The 15,625-nt window shown below is 48.6% G+C and overlaps 1 protein-coding gene across 2 annotated transcripts in view; it reads left to right on the forward strand.

Moving 5' to 3' along the window:
- NAV2 (neuron navigator 2) overlaps window positions 1-15,625 on the forward strand; it is a 367,959-nt gene that overhangs the window by 201,310 nt on the left and 151,024 nt on the right. For both annotated transcript variants that reach the window (XM_008148978.3, XM_008148980.2), the window contains exon 7: window positions 10,864-11,965. In XM_008148978.3, coding sequence (XP_008147200.2) covers window positions 10,864-11,965 — 1,102 coding nt within the window. The remainder of the gene's footprint in view (window positions 1-10,863; window positions 11,966-15,625) is intronic.

A 15,625-nucleotide genomic window follows, 5' to 3' on the forward strand; every position in this document is an offset into this window, starting at 1 on the left:
GCTATTACAAGGTGAAACGTAAGCCCAGTTGTATACAAATGCTTCCAGCAAGTCTAGCCTTTGCTTGGCTTTACCGGTTCTTTATGCCAGTAAGTGGGGTTTGAAAATGTGCCTTGTGAAACTGGAAGAAAGGTAGTGGAAATTGTGTAGGAAAATGATACTTCCTTATTTTCTTTTACGGCTCTTTAGTTACCAACAGAGAAGCAAGTGACCTCATTACCCCTCGTTCACTTTGTTTTCTCCAAAATAAGCTGCTGAAGTAAAAGAATTACCTTGTCATGTATTAAAAAGAAATATCACCGCCATTGCCCCAGCTGTTGAGGGCCTCTTTCAGCCTGCCTCCTGGGTGAGAAAGTCGCCAGGAGAGCAGGGAACTTCATGGTCATGCAGAAAGAGGCAGCTTCATTGTTATGATAACACACTTCTACAACCTGCACATTGATTTGGGTCACACCTGCACAGACACTGGAGTATTCGTACATGGAATTTGCAGTGACTGGTGTAGCAAGATTTCCACTGTACATAGAAAAAAAAAAAGATCATTGAAAGCATCACAAACATTACCAAGGTTTCTAGTCTTCTGAGTTCATTTAGCTTTAAAGAGAACAGCTGGCACAGTTAGCGAAGAGGGGAAAGCCAGGCACACCTGATTTTAATTTTGAACCATATGGAGGGGTCCAGTGTGAGTAATAGATTTTAGTTGTTTGATTTTTTTTTTCAACAACCATTTCTGGGCACCTATTAGTGCATTAGCCATTCTTGTAAGTAAGCTGAGTGCAACTGCTAACCACTGTGCAGGCCAGCAAGGGTCAGGGACCCCAGAGAAGCCCCACAGGGCCTTGTGGCTCTTTAGATGAAAAGGGGTGGCTTCTGGTTTCCCAGAGGAAATGGCAGGGAAGGGGGACTGGGGGCTAAGGTTGGGTATGGGTGTGAGGCGATGAGGGGGGCACTGAGGCATCCCAGACCGAGGAAAGAGCTTGACCAAAGAGTTAGTGACGGCCAAGTTAAGGAGGAAAAAGTCAAGTGGTGTAATTTATGTGCCTGCCAGGGTTTGTTAGAGGACAACTAGTCCGTTAAAGCAATTGTTTCTCAAGCTAGAATGAAATAGCACTGATAAGGTAATATTCAAAACTTTACAATTTCACATGATTCATTAACCATCAAACTAACAGAGAAACTTTAAAACGAATTAACCAGCATTTATTGAGCCCTTTGTGTATGCAAGGCCCAAGCTAAGTACTGGAAAAGTAGTGAACCCTTCACCTGTGTAGGCCATGGTGGTCAGAATTCTGTTACTTGCAGCCAAACACAACACTTACTTTTTTATTGTAATAAAATATATCTATACTAATAAAAGCCTAGGTGGCCCTCGTGCCCTCGTGCAATACCCTCATGTCATCACAAGATGGCCACCCCCACATTGTCACAAGATGGCTGCCACAAGATGGCCAGCAGGGGAGGGCAGTTTGGGGTGAACGGGCCGGCAGGGGAGGGCAGTTGGGGGTGAACAGGCTGGCAGGGGAGGGCAGTTGGGGGCGATCAGGCAGGCAGGCAGGCAGGCAAGCGGTTAGGAGCCAGCAGTCCTGGATTGTGAGAGGGATGTTCAACTGCCAGTTTAGTCGGACATCCCCCAAGGGGTCCCAGATTGGAGAGAGTGCAGGCTAGGCTGAGGGACACCCCCCCCCAGTGCACAAATTTCATGCACAGGGCCTCTAGTCTCATATAATATTGTCTATGTTAGCCATTTAAAAACATGTTCTGGCCCTGGCCAGGTGGTTCAGTTGATTGGAGCATCGTCTCATACACCAAAAGGTTGTGTGCGGATTTGATTCCGGTTGGGGCACGTATGAGAGGCAACCAATTGATGTTTCTCTCTCACATCAATGTTTCTCTCTCTAACAATCATTAGAAACATTAAGTACACTCACACTGTAGTACAACATTACACCATCTATCTCCCAAACTTTTTGGTCTTCCCCTGCTGAAACTCTGTACCCATTGAACAATAACTCCCCATTCTGTCCTCCCTCAGTCCCTGGCAACCACCATTCTACTTTCTGTCTCTATGAATTTGACTACTTTAGGTACCTCTTCTGAGTGGAATTAAGTAGTATTTGTCCTTTCATGATTGGTCCATTTCAGTTTGCATGTCTTTGAAGTTCATCTATGATATAGCACATGTCAGAATTTCCCTCCTTTTGAAGGCTGAATTAACATTCCGTTGTATGTACATACCACATTTAGTTTGTCCATTCATTTATCCAAACAATATTGTTTATCCATTGATGGATACTTGGGTTGCTTTTACCTTTTTGGCTATTGTGTGTAATGCTGCTGTGAACATAGGTGTACAGATATCTTTTCAAGTCCCTGCTTTAACTTTGTTTAGGGTATTTACCCAGGATTGAAATTACTGGATCATATTCTATGTTTAATTTTTTTTCAGGAGCTGCCATTGTGTTTTCCACAATGGCTGTGCCATCTTACATTCCCACAATAACACTTATTTTCTGTTTTTGTTTTTTTAATAGCCATCCTAATAGGTATGAAGTGGTATCTCATTGTGGTTTTGGTTTGCGTTCCCTGATCATTGACGATGTGAATATCTTTCCATGTGCGTATTGGCTATTTGGATATCGTCTTTGGAGAAAAGTCTATTCAAGTTCTTTGCCTATTTTTAATCAGTTTGTTGTGTTGTTGAGTTACAGGGGCTCTTTTTGTATTCTGGATTTCAATTCCTTATAATATATGTGGTTTGCAAGTATTTTCTCCCATTTCATAGGTTGCCTTTTCACTCTGTTGATAGTGTCTTTTGATGCACAAATGTTTTTAATTTTTGGAAGTTTAACTTATCTATTTTTCTTTTGTTGCCTCTACTTTTGGAGTCATGTCCAAGAAACCATTGCCAAGTCCAGTGTCATGAAGCTTTTGTCCTCTGTTTTCTTCTAAGTGTTATACTTTTAGCTCTTACATTTAAGTCTGTGATCCATTTTGAGTGTGTTTTTTTAATATATTTTATTGATTTTTTACAGAGAGGAAGGGAGAGGGATAGAGAGTTAGAAACATCGATGAGAGAGAAACATCGATCAGCTGCCTCCTTCACACCCCCTACTGGGGATGTGCCTGCAACCAAGGCACATGCCCCTGACCGGAATCGAACCTGGGACCCTTCAGTCCACAGGCTGACGCTCTATCCACTGAGCCAAACCGGTTTTGGCTTGAGTTATTTTTTATATGGTATAAGGTATTAATCCAACTTCATTTTTTTATTTTTTTTTTGCCTGTGAATATCCAGTTTTCCCAGCATCACTTCTTGAATATACTCTCCTTACCCCATTGAATAGTCTTGAAAATCATTTGATCATATATGCAAAGGTTTATTTCTGGGCTCACTAGTCTACTCCATTGGTCTATATGTCTCTCTTTATGCCAGTATCACACAAACTTGATTATTGTAGTTTTGTAGTACGTTTGAAAACTGGACTTATGCGATCTCTAATTTTGTTCTTTTTCAAGATTGTTTTGGTTATTTGGAGTCACTTGAAATTCTGTATGAATTTTAGGATGGATTTTTCTATTTCTGCAAAAAAAACACACACACAATCATTTGGATTTTGACAGGGGTTGAATTAACAACAACTTTTTTGTTTGTGTAAATCACTATCTTCATTCTAACTTGGTTGTTCCAGGAGCTTGTGGAATTGTAGACACAAGAAGATTCAGATCATATGGACCCAGAGCCCAACTTCTTCTCACTCCATGCCCTCTCACTGTCCTTGTGACTCTCACGCCTTCCTTCTCTCTCTTCTTACCTCCAAGGGTTCTCTCCAAGAAGGAATTAGAGAGAAGGCTGTGTTGAAGCCTGTGCCCTTAATAGTAGACATTGGTCACAACAGTTCTGAGAAAGCTTCTCTGGCCAGGCTCAGGGCATCCTGCAGCACCACTGAGTGGATCGAGGGAGGCTCTGTGGTCTGGTGGCTCACAGGTTTGGACAGAAATTGACTTAAGCAGCTCTGAAAACAGTCTCCAGCCTGTGCGCCTGGAGTCTATGTACTTAAAAAAGCACACACACACACACACACACACACACACACACACACACACACAACTGGTTTCAATTACCCTAACACATTCAAATGCTCAAGATTGACACCTTAACAAATTATAGGAAATTGCAAACATTTTCCCAGGCCCAATTATCAGGTCTTTTCCTGGAGATTACAGGGAAGACTTAGGCAGGGAAACTTCCCCGAGTCAGGTTAACAATCACAGTAGGGTGATGGGAGCTGAGATCTACAGGCCTGGAGTACCCTCCCTGAGTACCTGCTGGCATTGGGACCAGACCACCAACGTCTCCCTAACTCAGATCTGAACTAAGATGCTGGGGACAGAGGGACCCGGGGCTAGTGTTGGCCCTCGTGGAGGGAGAGAGGAAGACACACTTGTTTATCCGTGATGGACAGTATTTTCATTTACCAAGTATTTCGGTTACTGTCAGGGGTGAAGGCTAGTTGCCAGAAAAACCAAGCTGTTCCCCTCCCCAAAGTAGGATTCATGCTCTCCCTAAATCCTTTTTAAAAAATAACAAAATAAAAGCCTTTCTTCAAAGGCATCCTGTCTGCAATATTTCAAATGAGACTTTTTCTTCTTGCTGCAATATTTCAAATGAGACTTTTTCTTCTTGCTTGCTTTGTCAGTTGGTGGTGGGTGGACCTTGTAAGCTGGTCTTTTCAAGCCGAGATATGCAGTCTGCAGGGCACCGTCTGGTCCGTTAGTGGGACATCAAGTCTGCCCGGGACCCTGTGATCAGCACATATCAGAGTTCATTGTACATCCTAAGAGGATGTCTTGTTATTTTTCAGTTTGACATATGGTATTTTGAGACTTATTGGGTGTTATGTAAAGTCATTCTTACTATGTTTAGTAATCAAAAACTTGTGAAAGGCATTATTTTTAAATTTTTCTTTGGCTAAACAAAGCCCAGTCATGTTGCCCTACCTGGCCATTCTCAGCAAAATGTCATGCTTAGCCGAAACCGGTTTGGCTCAGTGGATAGAGCGTCAGCCTGCGGACTCAAGGGTCCCAGGTTCGATTCCGGTCAAGGGCATGTACCTTGGTTGCGGGCACATCCCCAGTAAGGGGTGTGCAAGAGGCAGCTGATCGATGTTTCTCTCTCATTGATGTTTCTAACTCTCTATCCCTCTCTCTTCCTCTCTGTAAAAAATCAATAAAATATATATTTTTTAAAATGTCATGCTTAAATATGTATAAAGTTCTAAAAGTAGCCATCTTAGAATAGTTTTGAATCTCTTCTTTATTCGCGCCTTCTGATTTGATTTCTATTCGGTTGATTACATCAAAAAGATTTAATATAACATAAATATTTCTTGTTTAATGGAAAAGTGCTTCCCCAACTTTAGTCTTTCACAATCCTTCTGTGTGATTTTTGCCAAATATGTGAACCACTTGTATTTTTGTTTCCTATTTTCCTTAAATCAACTCAAATTTAATCTATATTTAACATTCATGAAATGGCAACTTTATAGATAGATAGCTATTTATCTTTCCTAATATGCAATAAAGTAAATATGTAACTTTTAAAATATAAAAGTGCTCACCCATGTGCCCTGTAAAACAAGGTCACCTCCCTCAGAGGCCCACATGGCAGTGTTGGGCAACTACTGATGTTCTTTTAGGCTTTTCTCTTTTCTCCCTCTTCCATGCCTTTGCTCTAATGAAAGTTCCCAGACATGAGAAAAGAAATGAGCTTTCCGTTATCAGGGAGAGAAGTGCTCTTAATTTTAAAGGACTCACCCTACTCTCTCTTTTCCATGCTTGCTTCATAAATAGTAGCATTTCTGAACTCACTAGCAACTCCTCTAAGGTTGACTATACCTGGACCAGTTTTCTCCATTGATCAGTAAACATCCTGAGAGGACTGTGGAGGGGACTGTTTGGAGGTAGAGAAGCCCTGTGTGTCACAGCTCAGGGTGTCGGTATAACTTGGTAAGTGGGCTGCGTTCATGGGCCAGAGGGGCAGGCCTGGCTGTGGCCCAGCTGTACAGGGCCACGTGGAGACCTGCTGAGATGGGATAGAAATAGAGCTGAAAGGACTCTAGGGAAACAACTCGTCCTCTTTCTTACAAGTAGGGCGACTGGGGTGCAGAAGGGCAAAACGGCATATTTAGGGTCACACCCTTTGTTGATGACAAACTCTGAGGCTTGGTAAGAAAACTCGTGCTCAGAATCTCAGGACCTGGTATTAAAAATGGCTGCTTTCCAAAGATAGAGGAGCAGGCCCCACCAGCTACTTCACCAGCATCTGAGGTGAGTGACAGAGCCGTGTCAAGTGAACCTGGGCAGACCACGCGGGACCCCGAGCCCCCTTCACGATTAAGGGGATTTTGGCGATGACATAAGCTCTGAGTATTGATCTGATCCTCAGCTGCCTGTCGTCCTGCTTAGGGAACTTCTGGAAAGCAAGTGCACAGGCATCTCCGGGCGCTTCCCTTTAGAGCGGTAATGAGTGTCCTTCAAATGCCCCCAGGATCTCACAACCAGGGGAGCCCAGGCTAAAGGCCACGTAGAAGTTCTGAAGCTCTGAGCCCTGATCCTGGGGTGTGGGTTTGTTTGTTTTTCTGAGTTTAGACTGAGAAGTTTTAATAAAACCCTGATGACTGATCACAAATCTTGTGCCTCCCATTGCCTTAACTGTAACTTGCAAATGTCAAAACTACCAACCAATAATTCAGAAACCATGTATAGTTGACCCTGGAACAATCCGGATTTGAACTGTGTAGGCCCACTGATACATAGATTTCCCCCAAGAAATACTATAAACGTATTTTCTCTTCCTTGTGATTTCCTTAATAACATTTTCTTTTCTCTAGCTTATTTTATTGTAAGAACAATGTATATATTACATAAAACATACAAAATATGTGTTGATGGACTATTTATGTTGTTGGTTAAGACTTCCACTCAGGAGTAGGTTGTTAGTAGCTAAGTTTTGGGGGAGTCAAAGTTATACATGATTTTCAGCTGTTGTTCTAGGGTTAACTATGTCACCATTTCCGGGGCTCTGGCAGGTGTTGGGACACAAAGATGAATCGGGAAAGGGTGGGGGTGTCTGTCCTGGAGGAACTCACAGACCAGATAGGTAGAATACAAAACGAGCCCATAGCATGACAAACTCAAGTCACCTCCTCTGTGAGGGTTTCCCAAACCCTCCAGGAAGAATTGGTCGATCCCGGTCCTTGGGTCTTGCACAGCCCTCACAGCCCTTTATGTGATTGCTGTGTTCTGTTTTGAGGTCTGTTGCCCCTTTGGACAGTGAGTTCGTAGAGGGCAGCAGCTGTATTTTATGCAACTCTGTATTTCCAGTGCCTGGTGTAAGTAGGTGGCCCGCCAGAATCCTTTTATGGGGAGGTATGGACAGTCTCCTAGGAAAACACAGAGTAGGGAGCAATTCCATGTGATGCAAGCCAGACAGTTCCTTCAGCTGGAGGGTCTCAGACAGTGTGGCAGAGGAGAAGGCACCGAGCTGGGGTTTGAGAGACAAGTAGGAGGTTCTGGGAGCTGTCTCAGCAGGGCCTGAGAAGTGACTCTGTGAGTGCCTGTCCTGCCTGCATTGTGTGAGCCCTTTCCCTCCACTGAGCACCTTTCCTGAGGGAGACAAGCATCTTCAGTTAGTCTGCACATTTCACATCTGTTTAACTCTGGGTCAGTCCTTAGCTAGATAGTTGTTGGTTAATTTCCAGATGGGTCTGTTGTCCGGCTGGTGTGGCTCATTTGGTTCAGCATTGCCTCATGCACTGAAAGGTCATCGGTCTGATTCCCAGTCAGGGCACATGCCCAGGTTTCAGGCTTGATCCTCACTAGATGGAGTGTAGGAGGCAGCCTATGAATGTTTCTCTCTCATCAATGTTTCTCTCTCCATCTCGCTCTCTCCCTCTCTAAAAATCAATAAAAAACTTTTTAAAAAATACACAGAGATGCTAGGTAGGGGCATTTCTCATCAAAACCATTTCCAACAAGCTTTCTGAGTTCCGAGGAATGCGTGGGAGCAGAGACAGCCCAGTGATTCATGTGTGTATGGTCAGTGGGGAATATGCCTAAAACTTCTTTGGGGAAGAGCGGTGTGCCTCTAGATGCGACGTCGTCGTTCCTGTAAGACTGTTGCAACCCGCTCCCAAAGTCCCCTTCTCCCCAGCACTTACTTCCTAACAGAGGATACAATGGATTCATGAATGGCGTTGACTGTCGTTTGTCCCTCCCGCTAGGATGTCCGCTCCAGGAGGGCAGGGATCTTTGTTTGTCATCGATGTATCCCGAGTGCCTAGAACCATGTCTGCACATACTAAGGTGCTCATTGAATGAGTGACTGTTGATATGAATGAATATATTGAATGAATGAATGAATGCTCTGCCCCAGGTCTGAGCCCCCCCTGGTAAAGGGAAGACAGCTGTCCTGAGAGAAATAGAATTGGGCATTGGAAGGGCATTAGGATTTCCTCCAGAGAGCTGGCCTCTTGGGGGACAGGCTGCCTCCTTTCCAGTGTGTGGGCTGGCTCAGGCCTCACCTCGGATGTCATAAACACACCTACGCCATAGAAAAGGCGATGCCTGGAAAGCACTCTCGTCCTTCACGTGGCTGTTGTTTACATGTTTTCTTCCTCAAAGGAGGTCGCCGTGATATGGTCCCGCAGGAGCCCTGGGCTCCCATCCCAGAGATGTTCGCTTCCAGCTGCATGAGTTAGGGTCTGTCATTAGCCCTCCCTGAGCCTCAGTTTCCTCGACCCTAAAGTTGGGCAGTTATCCCCTCTTCACCGCACGTGCGCCTAACACTATGCCCCGACACCCCGAGGCCCTCTGGAAGCAGCGCCAGGCTGTGAGAGCTCGGAAGGCAGGCAGTGTGGGTGGGTGCCATGAGCCTGTCTCCGAGCCAGTCTCCGGCCTCCCCAGGAAAAGATCCAGCACCGCCCCGTGAGTTTTCTTAGGGAGGATTGTGCAGCACCCCACCCCCACTCCCCATCCCAACCCAAATCCCCAGTAAGTCAGGAAGATGTATGTGTTTTAAAACATTGGGAGGTCTGCTTTGGATCACCCTGGGCTGTGGCTTCCCTGAGCAGCTGAGAGCGAGGGAAGCCGTTCCCCTGCCTGGAGCTCTCCCCCCACACACACACACACCCCACCCCCCCGCACCGCGCGTGTCCCACACAGGGGCTGCCTTCACCCCGCTTGGGCGGCCGTTGACTTTTAAATCATAAAAAGCCGCTCTGTACACAGTTTACTCTGTTGCTAGAAGGCAGCGGAAGATAGGTATTAGAGAGAGAGAGAGAGAGAGAGAGAGAAAAGAAGGAAAGAAAGAGCAGAAGAAGCAACCGTTAATCCTGCCGGCTTCTGGGCACCGGAGCAGTTACGGATGACAAAAGCTAATTAGAAACATGAGCAGTTTAACCAAAAACACTTGTGACAATTGGAAGGACAGCTTCTCCGGTAGGAGAGTTTTTCACAGGGAGTTGTTTCGGGAGAAAGTGGCTGCCGCTCGGTAAGTCGTGTCACTCTGACTGCAAACGGGGACGTGCGCTCTGGGGTCTGAAGTGCCGCATCCGTCTGCTCCGTGCACCGGGCGGGCGGGTGGGCGCACGCGGGTGCGGGTGGGCACGGGGCTCAGCCGCCACAGGCCTTCCTGCTGCCTTGGCTCTGAGGGTGCCCTTGCTCGCAGCCAGGACTGCGTGGTTCTGGCTGTTCCTGAGGAGGGCGCTACGGTGCTCATGTCTGTGATAATGGGCCGCCTTGGTGGTGAGCAGAACTCCAGTTGGGAACCCGCCCTTCCCAGAATAAATTCCAGTTCCAGTTTGGAAATATGTTGAGGCTTTTCTGAGCCGAGTCTGGCCGGGGACATCCCCACTGAGCGGGCAGGCGGAAGCCTTGACTTTCAGATAACCCGTGACAATGAAGCCCCATGCACGGCTTATACGCTAAGCTGGAAAGTCTTTCCTATTTTAAGTCTAGTCTGAATTGTGTTTGTAACTCTTTAAAAGTGCCAAACAGGGAAAGCGGATCTGCTTTGATAGGACTTAGCAACTTCTGTGGGTAATCATCCTTCTGTGAAGATTATACTTGGTTTCCTTCTTTTCCTTCACCCCCCGCTCCCCCCCCCAAAAAAAAAATATTTTTATTGATTTTTCAGAGAGAGGAAGGGAGAAGGAGAGAGGAACATTGATGTGAGAGTGAAACATCAAGCGGCTGCCTCCTGCATGCCCCCTATGGGGCATGTGCCCTGACCTGGAATCAAACAGGCAGCCCTTTGATGTATAGGACAGGAGGGTGTCTAACCAACTAGCCACACTGGCCAGGGCCTTTCCTTTTCTTTCTTTTCTTTTTTTTTTTTTTCCTGTTCTGTTTTAATGTATCTGCTATATTGTTTTCTTAAAGTTGGGTTGGATAATGCTCAATTGTTTCCCATAACTGGGAACTGGTGCTGTGGGCTGAATAATTCAAAGCAGTAGACGTTTCCTACATCCTTCCTACAACACCACAGTGGGGGTGCAGGTGTGAGTTTGTTTGTTTTTTTCCCGTAAATATAAGTGTTAATTGTGCTCTGTGCGTGCACATTTGATGCTCAGATCAGCGTGCCTTTGCACAGCAAGTGCGGAAATGTGAACTGTGAGTGATGGAGAGCAGGAGGAAGTCGAGGAAGGATTTAAAATTAACCTCAGGTAACGCACAGAGCAGGGAGTTGGGCCCTGAGGCACTTGGGCTGGACGTGCTCGGCTGAGGAACCATGGCCGACCCTCCGTGCCGTCGGTGAGGCCCGCCCGTGTAACTCGGTCTTCCTTCTCTCTCCCATCTCCGCAGAGCCCTTGGCCAGCCCAGCCTCCTCCCACCCCGGGATGAGCGAAAGTGCACCTGCTTCTTTCGAGAGTGGCAGCAGCTCCGCCCTTGCTAACTGCGGTGTCTCCTCGGCCATTCCCCAGCCCGGCGCTGCCACCAAGCCCTGGCGCAGCAAGTCCATCAGCGTGAAGCACAGCGCCACGTCGTCCATGCTCGCGGTCAAGCAGCCTGTGCCCGAGGCCCCCAGGCCCAGCCCCGAAGCCTTGAAGCCAGCGCCCAACACCCAGAAGTCCATGCTGGAGAAGCTCAAGCTCTTCAACAGCAAAGGGGGCTCCAAGGCAGGGGAGGGCCCGGGGTCTCGGGACACGAGCTGCGAGCGGCTGGAGACGCTGTCCAGCGTCGAAGAGAGCGACGAGATGGAGGCCACCGGCCGCACGCTCTCCACGGCGGGCCCCGCTTCCAGCAGCCCCAAGATCGCGCTCAAGGGCATTGCCCAGAGAACGTTCAGCCGGGCGCTGACCACCAAGAAGAGTTCCCCGAAAGGCAACGAGAAGGACAAGGAGAAACAGCAGCGGGAGAAGGAAAAGGAGAAAGGCAAGGACCTTGCCAAGAGAGCCTCTGTGACGGAGCGGCCGGACCTCAAAGAGGGGCCCAAAGAAGACCCCAGTGGGGCAGCCGCGGCCGAGATGCCAAAAAAGTCCTCCAAGATCGCCAGCTTCATCCCCAAAGGGGGCAAGCTCAGCAGTGCCAAGAAGGAGGCCCCGGCCCCTTCCCTCAGTGGGATACCAAAACCGGGGATGAAGAGCATGCCCGGGAAGTCCCCAAGTGCCCCTGCCCCTTCCAAGGACGGGGAGCGGAGCCGGGGTGGGAAGCCGAGCTCGGGGCTCCCCCAGCAGAAGCCCCAGCTGGACGGCCGACACTCCAGTTCCTCCTCCAGCCTGGCGTCCTCGGAAGGCAAAGGCCCCGGCGGGACCGCCCTGAACCACAGCATCAGCAGCCAGACTGTCAGTGGGTCCGTCGGGACCACCCAGACCACAGGAAGCAACACCGTCAGTGTTCAGCTACCTCAGCCCCAGCAGCAGTACAGCCACCCCAACACTGCCACGGTGGCGCCTTTCCTGTACAGGTAGGAGCCGCCGGCCCGCCCTTCCTGGGCCATGGACAAGGGGGCCTCTCTGGTGGCTTCTCGGTGATGGAGGGCAGGAACCAGGACTGCCCTCCGGGAACATTTAGGTCAGCAGCTGAGGTACCAGGGATAAGCTCTCACCGAGGTAGAGGCAGTGCGCTTGAGGGAGCAATGAATACTGCAGGGCTTGGGGAGGGTCAGAGAAAGCTCAAGAGAGGAGGTCAGATCTGAGCTGACCCGGGATGAGGAGGAGTGCACCAGGCCTGTGGGAATGGGGAGTGGGGATGGGGACGGGGAGGGGGGGGAGGCATTTCAGAAGCAGCAGCAGCACGAGCAGGTGCGTGAGGGGTGGTTTGGTGTCACTGCACAGGCTCCAACATCAGCCCATCCTGAATGTACTTTAAAAATGACAAACCCAGAAGCCACCCTGCTGAGTAGCTGAGGCTTCTTCTCACAGAGGGGTGGTCTTGGACGCCGTTTCTCACCACAGCACACAGAGTAAGCAGGGTTCCTGTCCCTGCTGTGTGCTGGGATGTCGGAGGAGAGAGCAGGAAGAGGGAGATGGGGAGCGACGAGAGGGGCCGGTTCTAGAAGAGGGAAAGAACCCAGGGTGTATGTATTGAAGAGACAAGCCTGGGCGTTTGCATCTGAGCGTCCTTCTGTCTGTTATCTGTCCCGCGGTCTCTGGCTCTGATAGCAGCACATCCATGGGAACATGCGTGGAGCCAGGCGCTGCTCGCTCTGCTCTGTGTGGTTCTGGCCCCGTGAGAGCCCCTGGCTGCTCAGCCCCCACCACACGCCTCTGCAGAATGCAGACACTGGCCGGGCACTACTTGGTGCACATGGAGGAGTCCTCTCCAGCGGATGGAAGCTCCCCTAGCACTGATCCTAAGGAAGCCCCAGAGCTGTGCTCACAGTAGTCAGCTTGATCCTGAGCTTCGGACGTGTCGTGTCCTTGGCCACGCTGCACAGCTGGATGATAACCGATACCTCTACCTAGCAAAAGGGGACTAAGGATTGAATGATTGAATGTCATATAGACTCTCATTTTGTAGTTTCCACCCTAAGTACATACACATACACAGCTGTACACACACACTCATAGGCCCATAGGTATGTGGAATTACATCAACAGTCACATATAAGTGTGAGCACAGGTACACATTTGTATATAAAGTGCCAGTGCACATATGCACACATGTGTGTACATAGCTGTTCATAGGCTTAGACTCGTGCCCATTCCCCTCTCTCCCTGCCTGTGTTGTGTCCTAGGAGATTGTTAGCACTCCTGCCAATAGCTGCTGGCAAGACTGACTGGAGTGGCTTCAGAGTAAAGCCAGCCGGGTCCAGCCAGTGAGGCAATGTCAGGCCTGAGGGTCACGCCCGAACCTTTTAACTGGGAGCTAGTCATCTTTTTATTAAATCACGTCATCAGCTCCGCTAACAGTCCAGAGAAGAGGGCCAAGGCTTAGATAACGACTCAGCGCTCGTCTGCACGCACAGCTTTTAATGCATTTGTTCTCTGAACAGTTTTCAAAATTAAAATATATGGCAGTCTTTGATCACCATCAGTCCTATTCCCCCCCTTTTTTGGGGTCTGGAATCATTTACAAGTTTATAAAAATATCTAACCTTTCTTTAAAATTTAAAGCTTTTTTGTTTTGTTTTCTTTTTGTTAATACTCACCTGAGGATATTTTTCCCATTGGATTTTAGAGAGAGTGGAAGGGTGGGAGAGATGGGGGTGGGGGAGAGAGAGAGAGAGAGAGAACGAGGGAAAGAAATATCAATATGAGAGAATCACATCAATTGGTTGTTCCCTGCATGCACCCGACTGGGGCCAGGGATCGAACCTGCAACCCAGGCACGTGCCCTTGACCGGGAACAAACCCTTTACCCTGCGGTGCACAGGCTGGCGCTCTAACCACTGAGAAACACTGGCCAGGGCAAACATTTCAAGCTTTTTTATGAGAGGAAACACTCTTAATGGTAAAGAGCAAGCATCTGGCAAGTAGGAAGAAGGAGAAAATTTTGTGTGTATCTGCCAAGCCTCATGTTAAGCTTCCCCAGTCTGATGTCCCTCTGCCCCTCGAGGTGCCTTTGCTCTTTAGGTGAGGCAGGCAGAGGCTGGGAAGAGAAGCGCTGAGATGGAGCCAGGACCCCTGGCCTCCGTCCCTCCTGCAGCACCCTGTGTGGTCCTGGGACTGGCCGCAGGAACTGCCGCTGCGTGAGCACCAAGTGTCTGCAGAGACCCAGCTAAGAGCTCTTCATGCCTCGGCTCATTTCTTCATCCCCACGTTTCTATGAGCTGCCTATCTTTTTTGAAATCCTCGTTCTATAGCTGAACAAGCGGAGGCTTAGAGGAATTAGATAACTTGCTCTCAGTCACAGAGCTAGTAGCCAAGAGAGCTAGTGTTTAACCCCTCGGCTCAGTGAGAGAGAACGTTGCTGGCCACTGCACTGTCTCGGCTCTGCAGGTCACTGTATCTCTGCGCCAGATTGTCTCCATCTCTAGAGTGAGAGACTCGATCAAAGAGGTTTTTAAAATGATGCAGACTTCCTTTATGTGTTAAATCGCTCTCTCCAGTTGATGGCTCACTGTATGTAACCTACAGGGCTCTCCCCAAATCCTTTCCATGTTAGTGATTTTACCAGGGGATGAAAGGAAGATAAATCATCTTAGGCATCACTCAGAATGAATTCGATTTATCAATGTAGAAGCAACAGTGAACGCCTCTATCACTTTTATGTCGTTCCACATGTGGTTTTTGTAGCAGCCAGGAGAGGTCGCCGTTGTTCCCACTATACAAATGCTGGTCCAGAGGTTCAGAGGTGAAGTGATTTACTCCGATGTGCATGGCTATCAAGTTACAGACTCCAGACCTGAAGCCAGCTACAGGGTCAGGCCCAAGTGTGATGTTCCTCCCACTGCCCAGCACCGTGCTAGACTTAAACGTTTCTTATTCATTCATTCAATGCATTTACCCTGCCTTGAGTGCCTGCTCAGCGTGTGAACTTAACAGACGGTGTTCTTATGGGCACATGTCAAAGAGCCAGTCTTCGCCTACAGAGCTCTCCATCGAGTTGAGGAACGATTTATTAATTACATCAGAGTGTAACACGCAGGCCTCGGGAGAATAAGGAGTGCTGTAGACACGCGCACAGGGTGGCGTGAGCACACGGGGTGGCGTGATCAGCTGGCTGATGGCTAAGCCAGGCAGGGCTTCCAGCTCAAGATGACTCGGGACTGCGTCTTAAAGGCAGATTAGGAGCAAACTAGAGAAGAAAGAGGAGTGGGGCCTTTAGGCTGCGGTCACAAAAACTACAGAGACAACACCACCAAGGGCATGGCACGATCTGGGGATGGAGAGGAGCCACGTGTGGGTGGGGCAGAGGGCAGGCCTGGCAGGAGATGGGGCTGGGAGTGAAAGAAGACTTCCGTGACGTAGGGCACCTTCTACCACAATAAGGAGTGTAGACCGTATTCTGTGGGAAATGAGAAACCATGGGAGGCCTTTGATCAGAGGGTGATGTGGTCACATCAGGATCACAGAGAACAGTGGAGATGGTGTGGGGAGAGGACCAGACCTAGGGACAGCCTAGGATAGGGCCCATCTCCTGCTTGGGCCCCAAAGGTAGTATAAAAAAACGGGAGTCTCGG

This window comes from Eptesicus fuscus, chromosome 13, assembly GCF_027574615.1.
Source record: "Eptesicus fuscus isolate TK198812 chromosome 13, DD_ASM_mEF_20220401, whole genome shotgun sequence".
In the NCBI taxonomy this organism is placed as follows: domain Eukaryota; kingdom Metazoa; phylum Chordata; class Mammalia; order Chiroptera; family Vespertilionidae; genus Eptesicus; species Eptesicus fuscus.